The following is a 15,210-nucleotide window of genomic DNA, read 5'->3' as shown; positions in this document are numbered from 1 at the left end:
ATTCCAGAGGTGTATATATGAAGTGGCTAGGTTGAGCGTAAAAGTCATCATTTGAAACAGGCCCTATACATTAGATTTAGAGTTATTTGGCAACTTTAGTCGTGAATGATACAAACCTTAGAATGTGTTAGAAATCAACACAAACAGGCTGCATGATGCGACTACAGGATACTGATGATTTGAGAAAGTCTTGCACTCAGTTACGTGCATCAGTCTACACACCCTCTTCTCTAATCAAGTGATCATATTTTCACTCATCAGACTATTCTCAATTTAATCTGGCTTTTGCTAATATTTCAAGTCAGTTTAGATTTAGAATGGCCCATTATGAAATGGGCAGGAACAGGGGGAAATAGATATCATCTGTATACACTGGAAGAGGTAAATGGGAGGCCGTTTCCCGCTGGTTCCTTTTCAATCGTGCCTGGTTCCAGGCGCGCCCCCGGTTAGGTCACTCCACGCATCAACCATCAACCTCCACGGGTTCTCCAACGTTGTTCCTGAAACTACCCAGTACTTCATTAGGAGAACCAAGTGGAATCTGTTCAGGAACATCGATAAGTAAAAATGTTTTCACAAAACATAATTAAACTGTTGACAACCCCTCTCTCTGCGAGCTGAAACAAGCAATGAAGGAGAGGAGATGGAAACACACGGAGGTGAGATAGTCTATAGTTAAACGGTGATGTCAGCCTATTAATTATGAACATATAATACAATACCCTTATAACTAGGCTATTATAAAATCAAATGGAAATTCACAATAATTGTAGGCTAACTCTGTAAGCCAGCCTGCACAATCAATGAATCAACAGCATCTCCTATATGTTCTCTCCCAGACTAATGGATATGATGTTTGGAGTGTAGCATAAGGTAACCAGTCCATCCAACAGCATCACCTATATGTTCTGTGGTCTCGTGACTGCTGGTGTGGCGGTAATATGGTCAACACAACCCACAGCACAAGCTGCAGAGAAAAATGTGCTGTTTTAAAAGCTAATTTCCTGCAGTTCTACACATTTTGCCAATCGGGTGGAGAGAAATGTTTGCCGTCCCCAGTTGGTAATTTTTTATTTTACCTTTATTTAACTAGGCAAGTCAGTTAAGAACAAATTCTTATTTTCAATGACGGCCAAGGAACAGTGTGTTAACTGCCATGTTCAGGGGCAGAACGAAAGCTTTGTACCTTGTCAGCTCGGAGATTTAAACTTGCAACCTTCCGGTTACTAGTCCAACACTCTAACCACTAGGCTACGCTGCCGACCCATGATTTGACCATGATTGCTAGCTGGCCTCTAGACTAATTTACCAATCTAAATGTTTAGTTGACATGGCTAATTCAGTGACTGGCATAAAGAGAAAAGCTGCTGATGTAAAACCACGTTTCTAAATTGCACCTTGGTGTATTCTCCTATTATAACTCTTAACAGTAAGTTGAGATCCCATAGGATTTACCTTTTGGGGGAGAGATTGATCCATGGGCCGACAGAATCAGGCGGGGCTGCCAGTTGTCCTGGGAGAATCAGCACCGCTCTCTTCTGCCCCCTAGTGGCTCTTTTACATATTAAAATGCACTTTGTTTCAAATTCTAATGAATTCAAAATATAGTATGTCAAACACCAAACATAGCTTTACATAAAATCTAAATATGTAATCACATCATTATGAATACATTTCACATAGGTACTATTTAATCATCGTTCATAGTCTTTACAGCACAATCTAATCTGTCAAAACGTGATCCAATGTAAGATTATATTCCGATTGTATTCCGATTATATTCAGATTATATTCAGATTATATTCCGATTATATTCCGATTATATTCAGATTATATTCAGATTATATTCAGATTATATTCAGATTATATTCCGATTATATTCCGATTATATTCCGATTATATTCCGATTATATTCAGATTATATTCAGATTATATTCAGATTATATTCAGATTATATTCCGATTATATTCCGATTATATTCAGATTATATTCCGATTATATTCAGATTATATTCAGATTATATTCAGATTATATTCAACCAACCAAAGAAATGTAACTTGTATTTTTATTTATTTGAATCACTTCATCATTGATCCTATATCAGCCATACAGTATAAAGACCAGGGGTTGGAACCAAGATTCATTTTCTCCAATCGTTTCGTTCTGAACAGGAAAACGCAAATATAACTGTTTACGTTCCACTGTTCCGACCAGCAAAATAACATTCTGAACCGGTTCAAACCAAACAAAAGTACCGGTTTATAGCGTTCCTTTCTATTCCTTTTTTTTAACCTTTAAAATCAACTCCCCCACCCTTTCACATTTAGCTAATTAAATGACTTCACCAATCAGTGCGGATAGAGCAGGGGGGGGGTAGCCTAAACATGCACACACACTGGTAAAGACTTTCAGCTTGCAGGCAGATACTGGAATATGTTTCTGAGTGACAGAGTGAGGGCTTTGCCTTGGCTTGGCACTTTGTTGCGTTTTTTTTGTGAGAGTAGAAACGCCTGGAATGTAAAAGAACGCTATTAACCGGTTCCCATGCTTTTAAAATAATGGTTCTGTTCCGGATCAGTATGGATCACTTTCGTTCCAGGTTCTGTTTCTGCTACTTTTCAGTTCTGTTCCGGTTCCAACCCGTAACGAGGACACAGCTCCGTTCTCCTGGTTCTAGATAACACGGCAGTCTTACCAGTCAGGGGGAGGGTTTCTAAAAAAAGCTTGGTTGCCAACGTGGTACCTCAGTCCTCTTGATGACCCAGACTCACACCACTCAAAGAACAACCAGCTAAATGTCCATTTGACGAATTTGGTTCATTAACGCACATAAAATACCAGCGGAGGCTGGTGGGAGGAGCTATAGGAGGACAGGCTTATTGTAATGGCTGACATGGAATTAATGGAATGGCATCAAATGGAAACCACCTGTTCGACTCCATTCCATAATTCCATTCCAGCCATGACAATGAGCCTGTCCTCCTATAGCTCCTCCCATCAGCCTCCTCTGGAGAATACAGACAGTCAAACGTAGATATTTCAATGGTCACCGTGGAGGCTCGGTTGTCAGGAGAAATAACATGCCACGTTAGTTACGAGGCTTTCAGGGAAACTCACCCCCAGACGAATACAGACAGGAGGCCAAGTCCAGCTTGAATGCAGACCAATGGGCAAAAGTACCAGACTGATAGATGGGCAAAAGTACCCATTATCCACCCTTCTCCTGTCCTGTACCCTCATATTCCCAGTCGTGGACTTGTAAACATGGGGCTGATGTAAACATTGGCTTTGAGGGAGTTGAGTTTCCACCGTTGTTAAACCAATGTGAGAAAGAACCCAAGAGAAGTGCACACTTCAGGAGAAGGGTGGAGGATCGGGACAGAGCCAGACAGACGAACAAGACAAGACAAATGGGCGAGGGAACTGACGAGCGGCCGGGCGGTGGGCGGGTGCGTTCAGGCTCTGAGCCTGAGGAGTTCAGTCTGAGTTCGTTTCTCCCGCCTCACACCGTCCAGTTGGTAGCTAGTACAGCAACGTTATCAAAAAGGCTAGGTTTTAGTTTCCTTTTCCAAGGCATTGGTTCCTTTGTTCTTTTCCTGCTGTATACAACAGAAAGATAGAAGACAGGAGTAACAGCAGCCAGACAGTGGATGGGGTCAGTCAGGTGGAGGCAGGGAGAGAGGAGGGACGTTCTACTCCAGCACCACAGTGCCTCCTGCTGTCTCCAGGGCTGTCTTCAGCTTCTCCGCCTCCTCTTTGGACACATTGGCTCTGATCTCCTGGGGGAGGGACTCAACCAACTTCTTAGCCTGGTAGAGGACAGAGGAGATCAGTGATCTACAGTAACAATAACACAAAGCAACCAACTTCATAGCCTGGTAGAGGACAGAGGATCTATAGTAACAATAACACAAAGCAACCTCCTAGACAGACATGATTGTATGTATTTCAGAGTAAGAAACAGAAGGTGGATTATACAGAGAGAACAAAGGCCTCCAACTTCTTAACCTACTATATACATACAGAGAGCAGGACCACAGAGTGAAAGGCCTCCAACTTCTATATTAACCTACTATATACATACAGAGAGCAGGACCACAGAGTGAAAGGCCTCCAACTTCTGTATTAACCTACTATATACATACAGAGAGCAGGACCGCAGAGTGAAAGGCCCCCAACTTCTATATTAACCTACTATATACATACAGAGAGCAGGACCACAGAGTGAAAGGCCTCCAACCTCTATATTAACCTACTATATACATACAGAGAGCAGGACCACAGAGTGAAAGGTCTCCAACTTCTATATTAACCTACTATATACATACAGAGAGCAGGACCACAGAGTGAAAGGCCTCCAACTTCTTAACCTACTATATACATAGAGAGCAGGACCACAGAGTGAAAGGTCTCCAACTTCTTAACCTACTATATACATACAGAGAGCAGGACCACAGAGTGAAAGGCCTCCAACCTCTATATTAACCTACTATATACATACAGAGAGCAGGACCACAGAGTGAAAGGCCTCCAACCTCTATATTAACCTACTATATACATACAGAGAGCAGTACCACAGAGTGAAAGGTCTCCAACTTCTTAACCTACTATATACATACAGAGAGCAGGACCACAGAGTGAAAGGCCTCCAACCCAGGGCTTTCCTATGTCTCAGACTGATTTGACTGCGTGTCCTTTAAGCGTGGACACTGGAACATGTGTGGTAAGAGATGGAAAGGACAAATGATTACAAAGAACAGAAGAATCCTCATCTGGCTGTGACATCACAGAGACAAACAGACCATCTGACCTGCACCAGGTTCAAGCCTTGGATGGCTGTGACATCACACAGAGACAAACAGACCATCTGACCTGCACCAGGTTCAAGCCTTGGATGGCTGTGACATCACACAGAGACAAACAGACCATCTGACCTGCACCAGGTTCAAGCCTTGGATGGCTGTGACATCACACAGAGACAAACAGACCATCTGACCTGCACCAGGTTCAAGCCTTGGATGCAGTTCTTCACTTCTTTTATGAGTTTCACTTTCTCTGCTGCCTTCAGTTCTGTCAGTTTTACTGTGAAGTGTGTCTTCTCTTTCTTGACTGGTGCCGCGTCCTCTTCCACTGCCTGTAGGAGCAGAATGAATACAATGCCAGGTTAAACCATGCTCTATCTATGCCCTGGTGCCACGTCCTCTTCCACTGCCTGTAGGAGCAGAATGAATACAATGCCAGGTTAAACCATGCTCTATCTATGCCCTGGTGCCGCGTCCTCTTCCACTGCCTGTAGGAGCAGAATGAATACAATGCCAGGTTAAAACATGCTCTATCTATGCCCTGAGGAAGCTACATGACATGTTGATGTGTACAGTCAAGCACAACGATTGCATTGCAGTAAAGAGGCTTACATTGGGCATTGAAACTAAAAGAGGTTATAGCCTTTATATATAGAAGGGGTCTTTATAGATAGAGCTCTGCAGGGCTACCTCCTAGGGTAACCACGGGGCATCGTGTAAGGGGTAACCACGGGGCACCGTGTAAGGGGTAACCACGGGGCATCGTGTAAGGGGTAACCACGGGGCACCGTGTAAGGGGTAACCACGGGGCATCGTGTAAGGGGTAACCACGGGGCATCGTGTAAGGGGTAACCACGGGGCATCGTGTAAGGGGTAACCACGGGGCATCGTGTAAGGGGTAACCACGGGGCATCGTGTAAGGGCAGGGTAACCAACACAGGTAAAGAAGCTTGATAAACATATTGAATAAAACACTGAAACACACTGAAACAATCCCCGTCTTACCAGAGCTGCAGGTGTTGCTGCTGCAGTCATGGCTCCCATTGGCATCATCCCAACATCCTGGATATTCAGGGTTTTCTGGGATAAAAAAAATTAAAACATACTTTATTGGAGAAGTCATTGAGCAAATCAAAATGTTACTCATCACATGCCTCGTTAATAACAACAGGTGTAGACCAACAGTGAAATGCTGACTTAGACCTTCCCAACAATACAGAGCGAAAGAGAATGGAATAAAGTAAAACACGTAATAATAAATACACAATGAGTAACAATAACATGGCTTTATACACGGGGTACCAGTACTGAGTCAATGATAACATGGCTTTATACACGGGGTACCAGTACTGAGTCAATGATAACATGGCTTTATACACGGGGTACCAGTACTGAGTCAATGATAACATGGCTTTATACACGGGGTACCAGTACTGAGTCAATAATAACATGGCTTTATACACGGGGTACCAGTACTGAGTCAATGATAACATGGCTTTATACACGGGGTACCAGTACTGAGTCAATGATAACATGGCTTTATACACGGGGTACCAGTACTGAGTCAATGATAACATGGCTTTATACACGGGGTACCAGTACTGAGTCAATGATAACATGGCTTTATACACGGGGTACCAGTACTGAGTCAATGATAACATGGCTTTATACACGGGGTACCAGTACTGAGTCAATGATAACATGGCTTTATACACGGGGTACCAGTACTGAGTCAATGATAACATGGCTTTATACACGGGGTACCAGTACTGAGTCAATGATAACATGGCTTTATACACGGGGTACCAGTACTGAGTCAATGATAACATGGCTTTAAACACGGGGTACCAGTACTGAGTCAATGATAACATGGCTTTATATACGGGGTACCAGTACTGAGTCAATGATAACATGGCTTTATACACGGGGTACCAGTACTGAGTCAATGATAACATGGCTTTATACACGGGGTACCAGTACTGAGTCAATGATAACATGGCTTTATATACGGGGTACCAGTACTGAGTCAATAATAACATGGCTTTATACACGGGGTACCAGTACTGAGTCAATGATAACATGGCTTTATATACGGGGTACCAGTACTGAGTCAATGATAACATGGCTTTATACACGGGGTACCAGTACTGAGTCAATGATAACATGGCTTTATATACGGGGTACCAGTACTGAGTCAATGATAACATGGCTTTAAACACGGGGTACCAGTACTGAGTCAATAATAACATGGCTTTATACACGGGGTACCAGTACTGAGTCAATGATAACATGGCTTTATACACGGGGTACCAGTACTGAGTCAATGATAACATGGCTTTATACACGGGGTACCAGTACTGAGTCAATGATAACATGGCTTTATATACGGGGTACCAGTACTGAGTCAATGATAACATGGCTTTATACACGGGGTACCAGTACTGAGTCAATGATAACATGGCTTTATATACGGGGTACCAGTACTGAGTCAATGATAACATGGCTTTATACACGGGGTACCAGTACTGAGTCAATGATAACATGGCTTTATACACGGGGTACCAGTACTGAGTCAATGATAACATGGCTTTATATACGGGGTACCAGTACTGAGTCAATGATAACATGGCTTTATATACGGGGTACCAGTACTGAGTCAATGATAACATGGCTTTATACACGGGGTACCAGTACTGAGTCAATAATAACATGGCTTTATACACAGGGTACCAGTACATATAAGCAGCAGGTAGCCTAGTGGTTAGAGTGTAGGGTCAGCAGGTAGCCTAGTGGTTAGAGTGTAGGGGCGGCAGGTAGCCTAGTGGTTAGAGTGTAGGGTCGGCAGGTAGCCTAGTGGTTAGAGTGTAGGGGCGGCAGGTATCCTAGTGGTTAGAGTGTAGGGGCGGCAGGTATCCTAGTGGTTAGAGTGTAGGGGCGGCAGGTAGTCTAGTGGTTAGAGTGTAGAGGCGGCAGGTAGTCTAGTGGTTAGAGTGTAGGGGCGGCAGGTAGCCTAGTGGTTAGAGTGTAGGGGCGGCAGGTAGCCTAGTGGTTAGAGTGTAGGGGCGGCAGGTAGCCTAGTGGTTAGAGTGTAGGGGCGGCAGGTAGCCTAGTGGTTAGAGTGTAGGGGCGGCAGGTAGCCTAGTGGTTAGAGTGTAGGGTCGGCAGGTAGCCTAGTGGTTAGAGTGTAGGGGCGGCAGGTATCCTAGTGGTTAGAGTGTAGGGGCGGCAGGTATCCTAGTGGTTAGAGTGTAGGGGCGGCAGGTAGTCTAGTGGTTAGAGTGTAGGGGCGGCAGGTAGTCTAGTGGTTAGAGGCAGGTAGCCTAGTGGTTAGAGTGTAGGGGCGGCAGGTATCCTAGTGGTTAGAGTGTAGGGGCGGCAGGTAGTCTAGTGGTTAGAGTGTAGAGGCGGCAGGTAGTCTAGTGGTTAGTGTGTTAGACCTGTAACCAAAAGGTTGCAGGTTTGAATCCCCGATGCTGACAAGGTAAAAATCTGCCATTCTGCCCCTGAACAAGGCAGTTAACCAACTGTTCCTAGGCCGTCATTGTAAATAAGAATTTGTTCTTAACTGATAAAGGTTAGATTATAAAAATACATTAACTGTATGATTTGTTTCCACAGGCAGGAGCTCTGTGGATTAATATATACACTGCTCAAAAAAATAAAGGGAACACTAAAATAACACATCCTAGATCTGAATGAATGAAATATTCTGATTAAATACTTTTTTCTTTACATAGTTGAATGTGCTGACAACAAAATCACACAAAATGTATCAATGGAAATCAAATGTATCAACCCATGGAGGTCTGGATTTGGAGTCACACTCAAAATTAAAGTGGAAAACCACACTACAGGCTGATCCAACTTTGATGTAATGTCCTTAAAACAAGTCAAAATGAGGCTCAGTAGTGTGTGTGGCCTCCAAGTGCCTGTTTGACCTCCCTACAATGCCTGGCCATGCTCCTGATGAGGTGGCGGATGGTCTCCTGAGGGATCTCCTCCCAGACCTGGACTAAAGCATCCGCCAACTCCTGGACAGTCTGTGGTTCAACGTGGCGTTGGTGGATGGAGCGAGACATGATGTCCCAGATGTGCTCAATTGGATTCAGGTCTGGGGAACGGGCGGGCCAGTCCATAGCATCAATGCCTTCCTCTTGCAGGAACTGCTGACACACTCCAGCCACATGAGGTGTAGCATTGTCTTGCATTAGGAGGAACCCAGGGCCAACCGCACCAGCATATGGTCTCACAAGGGGTCTGAGAATCTCATCTCGGTACCTAATGGCAGTCAGGCTACCTCTGGCGAGCACATGGAGGGCTGTGCGGCCCCCCAAAGAAATGCCACCCCACACCATGACGGACCCACCGCCAAACCGGTTATGCTGGAGGATGTTGCAGGCAGCAGAACATTCTCCACGGCGTCTCCAGACTGTCACGTCTGTCACGTGCTCAGTGTGAACCTGCTTTCATCTGTGAAGAGCACAGGGCGCCAGTGGCGAATTTGCCAATCTTGGTGTTCTCTGGCAAATGAAAAACGTACTGCACGATGTTGGGCTGTAAGCACAACCCCCACCTGTGGACGTCGGGCCCTCATACCACCCTCATGGAGTCTGTTTCTGACCATTTGAGCAGACACATGCACATTTGTGGCCTGCTGGAGGTCATTTTGCAGGGCTCTGGCAGTGCTACTCCTGCTCCTCCTTGCACAAAGGCGGAGGTAGCGGTCCTGCTGCTGGGTTGTTGCCCTCCTACGGCCTCCTCCACGTCTCCTGATGTTAATCTACACAGTCTACTGACTGTGTGGCACTGGATACGAGCGTCTGCTAAATGACTCAGATGCCCACGTCTCCTCATGTTAATCTACACAGTCTACTGACTGTGTGGCCCTGGATACGAGTGTCTGCTAAATGACTCAGATGCCCACGTCTCCTTATGTTAATCTACACAGTCTACTGACTGTGTGGCACTGGATACGAGCGTCTGCTAAATGACTCAGATGCCCACGTCTCCTCATGTTAATCTACACAGTCTACTGACTGTGTGGCACTGGATACGAGCGTCTGCTAAATGACTCAGATGCCCACGTCTCCTTATGTTAATCTACACAGTCTACTGACTGTGTGGCACTGGATACGAGCGTCTGCTAAATGACTCAGATGCCCACGTCTCCTCATGTTAATCTACACAGTCTACTGACTGTGTGGCACTGGATACGAGCGTCTGCTAAATGACTCAGATGCCCACGTCTCCTCATGTTAATCTACACAGTCTACTGACTGTGTGGCACTGGATACGAGCGTCTGCTAAATGACTCAGATGCCCACGTCTCCTCATGTTAATCTACACAGTCTACTGACTGTGTGGCACTGGATACGAGCGTCTGCTAAATGACTCAGATGCCCACGTCTCCTCATGTTAATCTACACAGTCTACTGACTGTGTGGCACTGGATACGAGCGTCTGCTAAATGACTCAGATGCCCACGTCTCCTCATGTTAATCTACACAGTCTACTGACTGTGTGGCCCTGGATACGAGCGTCTGCTAAATGACTCAGATGCCCACGTCTCCTCATGTTAATCTACATGTTCCAGTTCCATACCTTGAGGAGTTCATTGAGGTCTGACACCTCTAACAAGGTGAGGCTGGTGATGTCGTGTACCAGCTGGGTGATTTTGGGGGGGTACTGTTTGGGGGCTCCATCCAGAGGGGGGGCGGCGATGACAGCAGAAAGGCTGGCTGGGCTGGTCCCGAGTGTTCGGAGGGCACATGACGTTGGTGTCTGGAGCTCCTGCCTGGGGAAACAAATCACACAGTTAATGTATTGTTTTATTGAACCTTTATTTAACTAGGCAGGTCAGGTAAGAACACATTCTGATTCACAAACCTGGACGCCGCCGGGCCAATTGTGTCGCCGCCCTACGTCTATAAGTACCTAGGTGTCTGGCTAGACTGCAAACTCTCCTTCCAGACTCATATCAAACATCTCCAATCGAAAATCAAATCAAGAGTCGGCTTTCTATTCCGCAACAAAGCCTCCTTCACTCACGCCGCCAAGCTTACCCTAGTAAAACTGACTATCCTACCGATCCTCGACTTCGGCGATGTCATCTACAAAATGGCTTCCAACACTCTACTCAGCAAACTGGATGCAGTCTATCACAGTGCCATCCGTTTTGTCACTAAAGCACCTTATACCACCCACCACTGCGACTTGTATGCTCTAGTCGGCTGGCCCTCGCTACATATTCGTCGCCAGACCCACTGGCTCCAGGTCATCTACAAGTCTATGCTAGGTAAAGCTCCGCCTTATCTCAGCTCACTGGTCACGATGGCAACACCCATCCGTAGCACGCGCTCCAGCAGGTGTATCTCACTGATCATCCCTAAAGCCAACACCTCATTTGGCCGCCTTTCGTTCCAGTACTCTGCTGCCTGTGACTGGAACGAATTGCAAAAATCGCTGAAGTTGGAGACTTTTATCTCCCTCACCAACTTCAAACATCAGCTATCTGAGCAGCTAACCGATCGCTGCAGCTGTACATAGTCTATTGGTAAATAGCCCACCCTTTTCACCTACCTCATCCCCATACTGTTTTTATTTATTTACTTTTCTGCTCTTCTGCACACCAATATCTCTACCTGTACATGACCATCTGATCTTTTATCACTCCAGTGTTAATCTGCAAAATTGTAATTATTTGCCTACCTCCTCATGCCTTTTGCACACATTGTATATAGACCCCCCCTTTGTTTTCTACTGTGTTATTGACTTGTTAATTGTTTACTCCATGTGTAACTCTTTGTTGTATGCTCACACTGCTATGCTTTATCTTGGCCAGGTCGCAGTTGCAAATGAGAACTTGTTCTCAACTAGCCTACCTGGTTAAATAAAGGTGAAATAAAAAAATAAAAAATAAAAAATGGGGACTCCTCAATCACGGCCGGATGTGATGCAGCCTGGATTCGAACCAGGTACTGCAGTGACGCCTCTTGCACTGAGATGCAAGGTAAGTTGCTAGCTGGCATTGCTAGCTAGCATCTATCTTAACATGATCAATAGTTAACTCCACACGGTTGATGATATTACTAGTGTAACTAGCTTATCCTGCGTTGCATATGATCGATGCGGTGCCTGTTAATTTGTCATTGAATCACAGCCTACTTCGCCAAACAGGTGATGATTTAACAAGCGCATTCGCGAAAAAAAGCACTGTCGTTGCACCAATGCACCTAACCATAAACATCAATGCCTTTCTTTAAAATCAATACACAAGTATATATTTTTAAACCTGCATATTGCCTGCTAACATGATTTTTTTTTAAACTCAATTAAATTGTGTCACTTCTCTTGCGTTCTGTGCAACAGAGTCAGGGTATATGCAGCAGTTTGGGCCGCCAGGCTCGTTGTGAACTGTGTGAAGACCATTTCTTCATAACAAAGTTTGCCAGAATTTTAGATAATTATGACATGACATTGAAGGTTGTACAATGTAACAGCAATATTTACACTTAAGGATGCCACCCATTACCAGAACGGTCCCGTATTTAAGTGAAAGAATAAACGTTCTGTTTTCTAAAGGAGTTTCCGGATTTGACCAAATTAATGACCTAAGGCTCATATTTCTGTGTGTTAATTATAATTAAGTCTATGATTTGATTTTTGATAGAGCAGTCTGACTGAGCGGTGGAAGGCAGCAGCAGGCTCGTAAGCATTCATTCAAACAGCACTTTCCTGCGTTTGCCAGCAGCTCTTCGCTGTGCTTCAAGCATTGAGCTGTTTATGACTTCAAGCCTATCAACTCCCGAGATTAGGCTGACAATACTATAGTACCTATTAGAACATCCAATAGTCAAAAGGTATATGAAATACAAATGGTATAGAGAGAAATAGTCCTATAATAACTACAACCTAAAACTTCTTACCTGGGAATATTGAAGACTCATGTTAAAAGGAACCACCAGCTTTCATATGTTCTCATGTTCTGAGCAAGGAACTTAAACGTTAGCTTTCTTACATGGCACATATTGCACTTTTACTTTCTTCTCCAACACTTTGTGTTTGCATTATTTAAACCAAATTGAACATGTTTCATTATTTATTTGAGACTAAATTGATTTTATTTATGTAATTAAGTTAACATTTTTAAAAAGTGTTCATTCAATGTTGTTGTAATTGTCACCATTAGCCGATTAATCGGTATCGGCTTCCTTTGGTCCTCCAATGAAAAATCATAATCGGTCGACCTCTACATTCAATCCAGTGTTTCCTCTGTAGAGCGTGCAACCTAAAATAGTTTGGTTTCTATTGGTTTAAATGGACCGTTTTGGTGCAAATTAATTTACAACTATGCACTAATGAATTAGATTTAGGCTCCTGGATGTGACTTTAGGGGCCTTTTGAGTCTCATCTGTAAAACCCTCTAGGCCTAAGGGAATGACTGATTCAATGTTGTCACAGATCTCTCAAAGATTCTTCAAATCCACCAGTTAGTAATATAGCAGTAGCTAGTTAGCTGCTATTTCTCATCCTAATTTTCCACCTGGTTCAGTTGGGAAAGGGAATACTTAGTCAGTTGCACAACTGAATGCATTCAACCAAAATGTGTCTTCCGCATTTAACCCAACCCCTCTGAATCAGTTGTACAACTGTCACGGTAAGGTTGACAGGATCATTATACAATGGTGAAAATCTATACAATTCACCAATCAGAACCGGGAGAGAAGCTCTAGCAAGGTACAGGATATGACAACCATTTGTTAAAGTTAAACACAAATGCCATACAAGAAACACATGACCTTGACTGGCACGTCTCATAAGGAAGGAACAGGGTGCATTAGGTCCGTGGAACTGGCTAACGTTATTTACTGCTGAGCCTTCTCGCTCTAGATTACAAGTTAGTTAGCTGGTTTTACAACACATCCGTGACGGATTAATCCATTGGGCTGCAAGATTGTTCTTCACTAGCTAGCTAACGAGGAATAGGTGGCATTGCGGTTGGCTATGATCATAAAATCCGTTCTTCACAAAGCAAATGAATGAGCCCAGGGTTATTATGTTAATAGTTCTATGTGATTCCGACTATTTGGGGCACATAAATGGTTAATGCATGGCAAATTAGCTAGCAATTCCCTGCCCTTGACGCTTTTGGCGTTAGCAAACCATCTAGCTCCTGTGTCCCACTGTTCTAGAATTTACACAAGCAGCTACGATCCCCGGTTATGACACCCGCTTACCGATGCGTCTTTGCGGCGATTCGCAGTGCGGTCCGAATGCAATGTCTTGTGCAGTACATGTTTATTATTTGTGCCCCCGGGATCTCCTCCAGATATTTCCAATTCACAGAGTCACAGCGTTGCCTGTCAGTCCTGGTCCTTCTCCCTCAATAGCACATGGCGTCCTCAACTCTCTGTTACTGACCTACCCACAATGCATTGCGCCACAAACGAGTTGTAGTTCGACTAAATAACTTTATTAACAAAGTACCGTTTGTCAATCTCAGTGTGTGCGTCTCTCTCTCTCGCTCTCTCAATTCAATTAACTTTATTGATATGGCAAGTTCATTATTACTTACATTGTCAAAGTATATACATAGACAAATATAAATCTATATTTTATATATTTATACATATTTATATATTTATAAATGGTGGGACCAACAGCAATAATAATAGTAGTAGTGGACATGGGATTACCATTAACAACAACTACAACAACAATATTAATGAGAACAACAATACATTAAAGCAATAGTAGTAGACCAGTGTCAACATGACATGGTATGAAAGACAAAACAAAACAAGATGGGAAATATGATCAACATTACATTGCACTTTTCACTGGCTGCCCCTCAGGTTGTGGCAGAAGGACACATTTGGCTGCCAAAACTGCACATTTTGTCTTTTCACCCAATAAATATTAGATTTTTTCTTCATCTTAAATAGTTTCATATTCTTTGTATTGAATTATAATTTTGTGAAATAAATATTCTCTTAGGTCTGAGTATTTGTCACAGTGTAATAGGAAATGCAGCTCTGTCTCTACCTCTCCCCTGGAGCAGAGTGAGCACAGCCTGTCCTCTCTGGGCAGCCAGGTTTGTCTGTGACAACCGGTCTCTATAGCCAGACTGTCCTCTCTGGGCAGTCAGGTTTGTCTGTGACAACCGGTCTCTATAGCCAGACTGTGCTCACTGAGTCTGTACCTAGTCAGTGTTTTCCTCAGTTTTCTATCAGTCACAGTGGTCAGATAGTCTGCCACCATGTACTGTCTGTTTAGAGCCAAATAGCATTGACGTTTACTTTGATTTTATGTGGTGTCTTTCCAATAGGTGATATATTTTTCTTTTTGTTTTGTGATGATTTGGTTGGGCCAGATATTCTGAGTGCTGTCCTGAGGCTCTATAGGTTGG

At 43.9% G+C, this 15,210-nt stretch overlaps 1 protein-coding gene across 1 annotated transcript; it reads right to left on the bottom strand.

The window, feature by feature from the left end:
* Window positions 1-1,669: 1,669 nt before the first annotated feature.
* LOC116360009 (39S ribosomal protein L12, mitochondrial) lies at window positions 1,670-14,243 on the bottom strand. Its single transcript, XM_031814422.1, has 5 exons — window positions 14,039-14,243; window positions 10,404-10,596; window positions 5,808-5,882; window positions 4,997-5,134; window positions 1,670-3,809 (listed from the first exon to the last, which is right to left on the bottom strand). Exons 1-5 carry the CDS (start codon window positions 14,095-14,097, stop codon window positions 3,693-3,695), a joined length of 582 nt encoding a protein of 193 aa, XP_031670282.1. The 5' UTR covers window positions 14,098-14,243; the 3' UTR covers window positions 1,670-3,692.
* Window positions 14,244-15,210: the final 967 nt, after the last annotated feature.

The sequence above is a fragment of the Oncorhynchus kisutch genome, unplaced genomic scaffold (assembly GCF_002021735.2).
Source record: "Oncorhynchus kisutch isolate 150728-3 unplaced genomic scaffold, Okis_V2 Okis06b-Okis10b_hom, whole genome shotgun sequence".
Lineage (NCBI taxonomy): Eukaryota > Metazoa > Chordata > Actinopteri > Salmoniformes > Salmonidae > Oncorhynchus > Oncorhynchus kisutch.
This window is presented reverse-complemented; position numbering and strand designations above follow the sequence as displayed.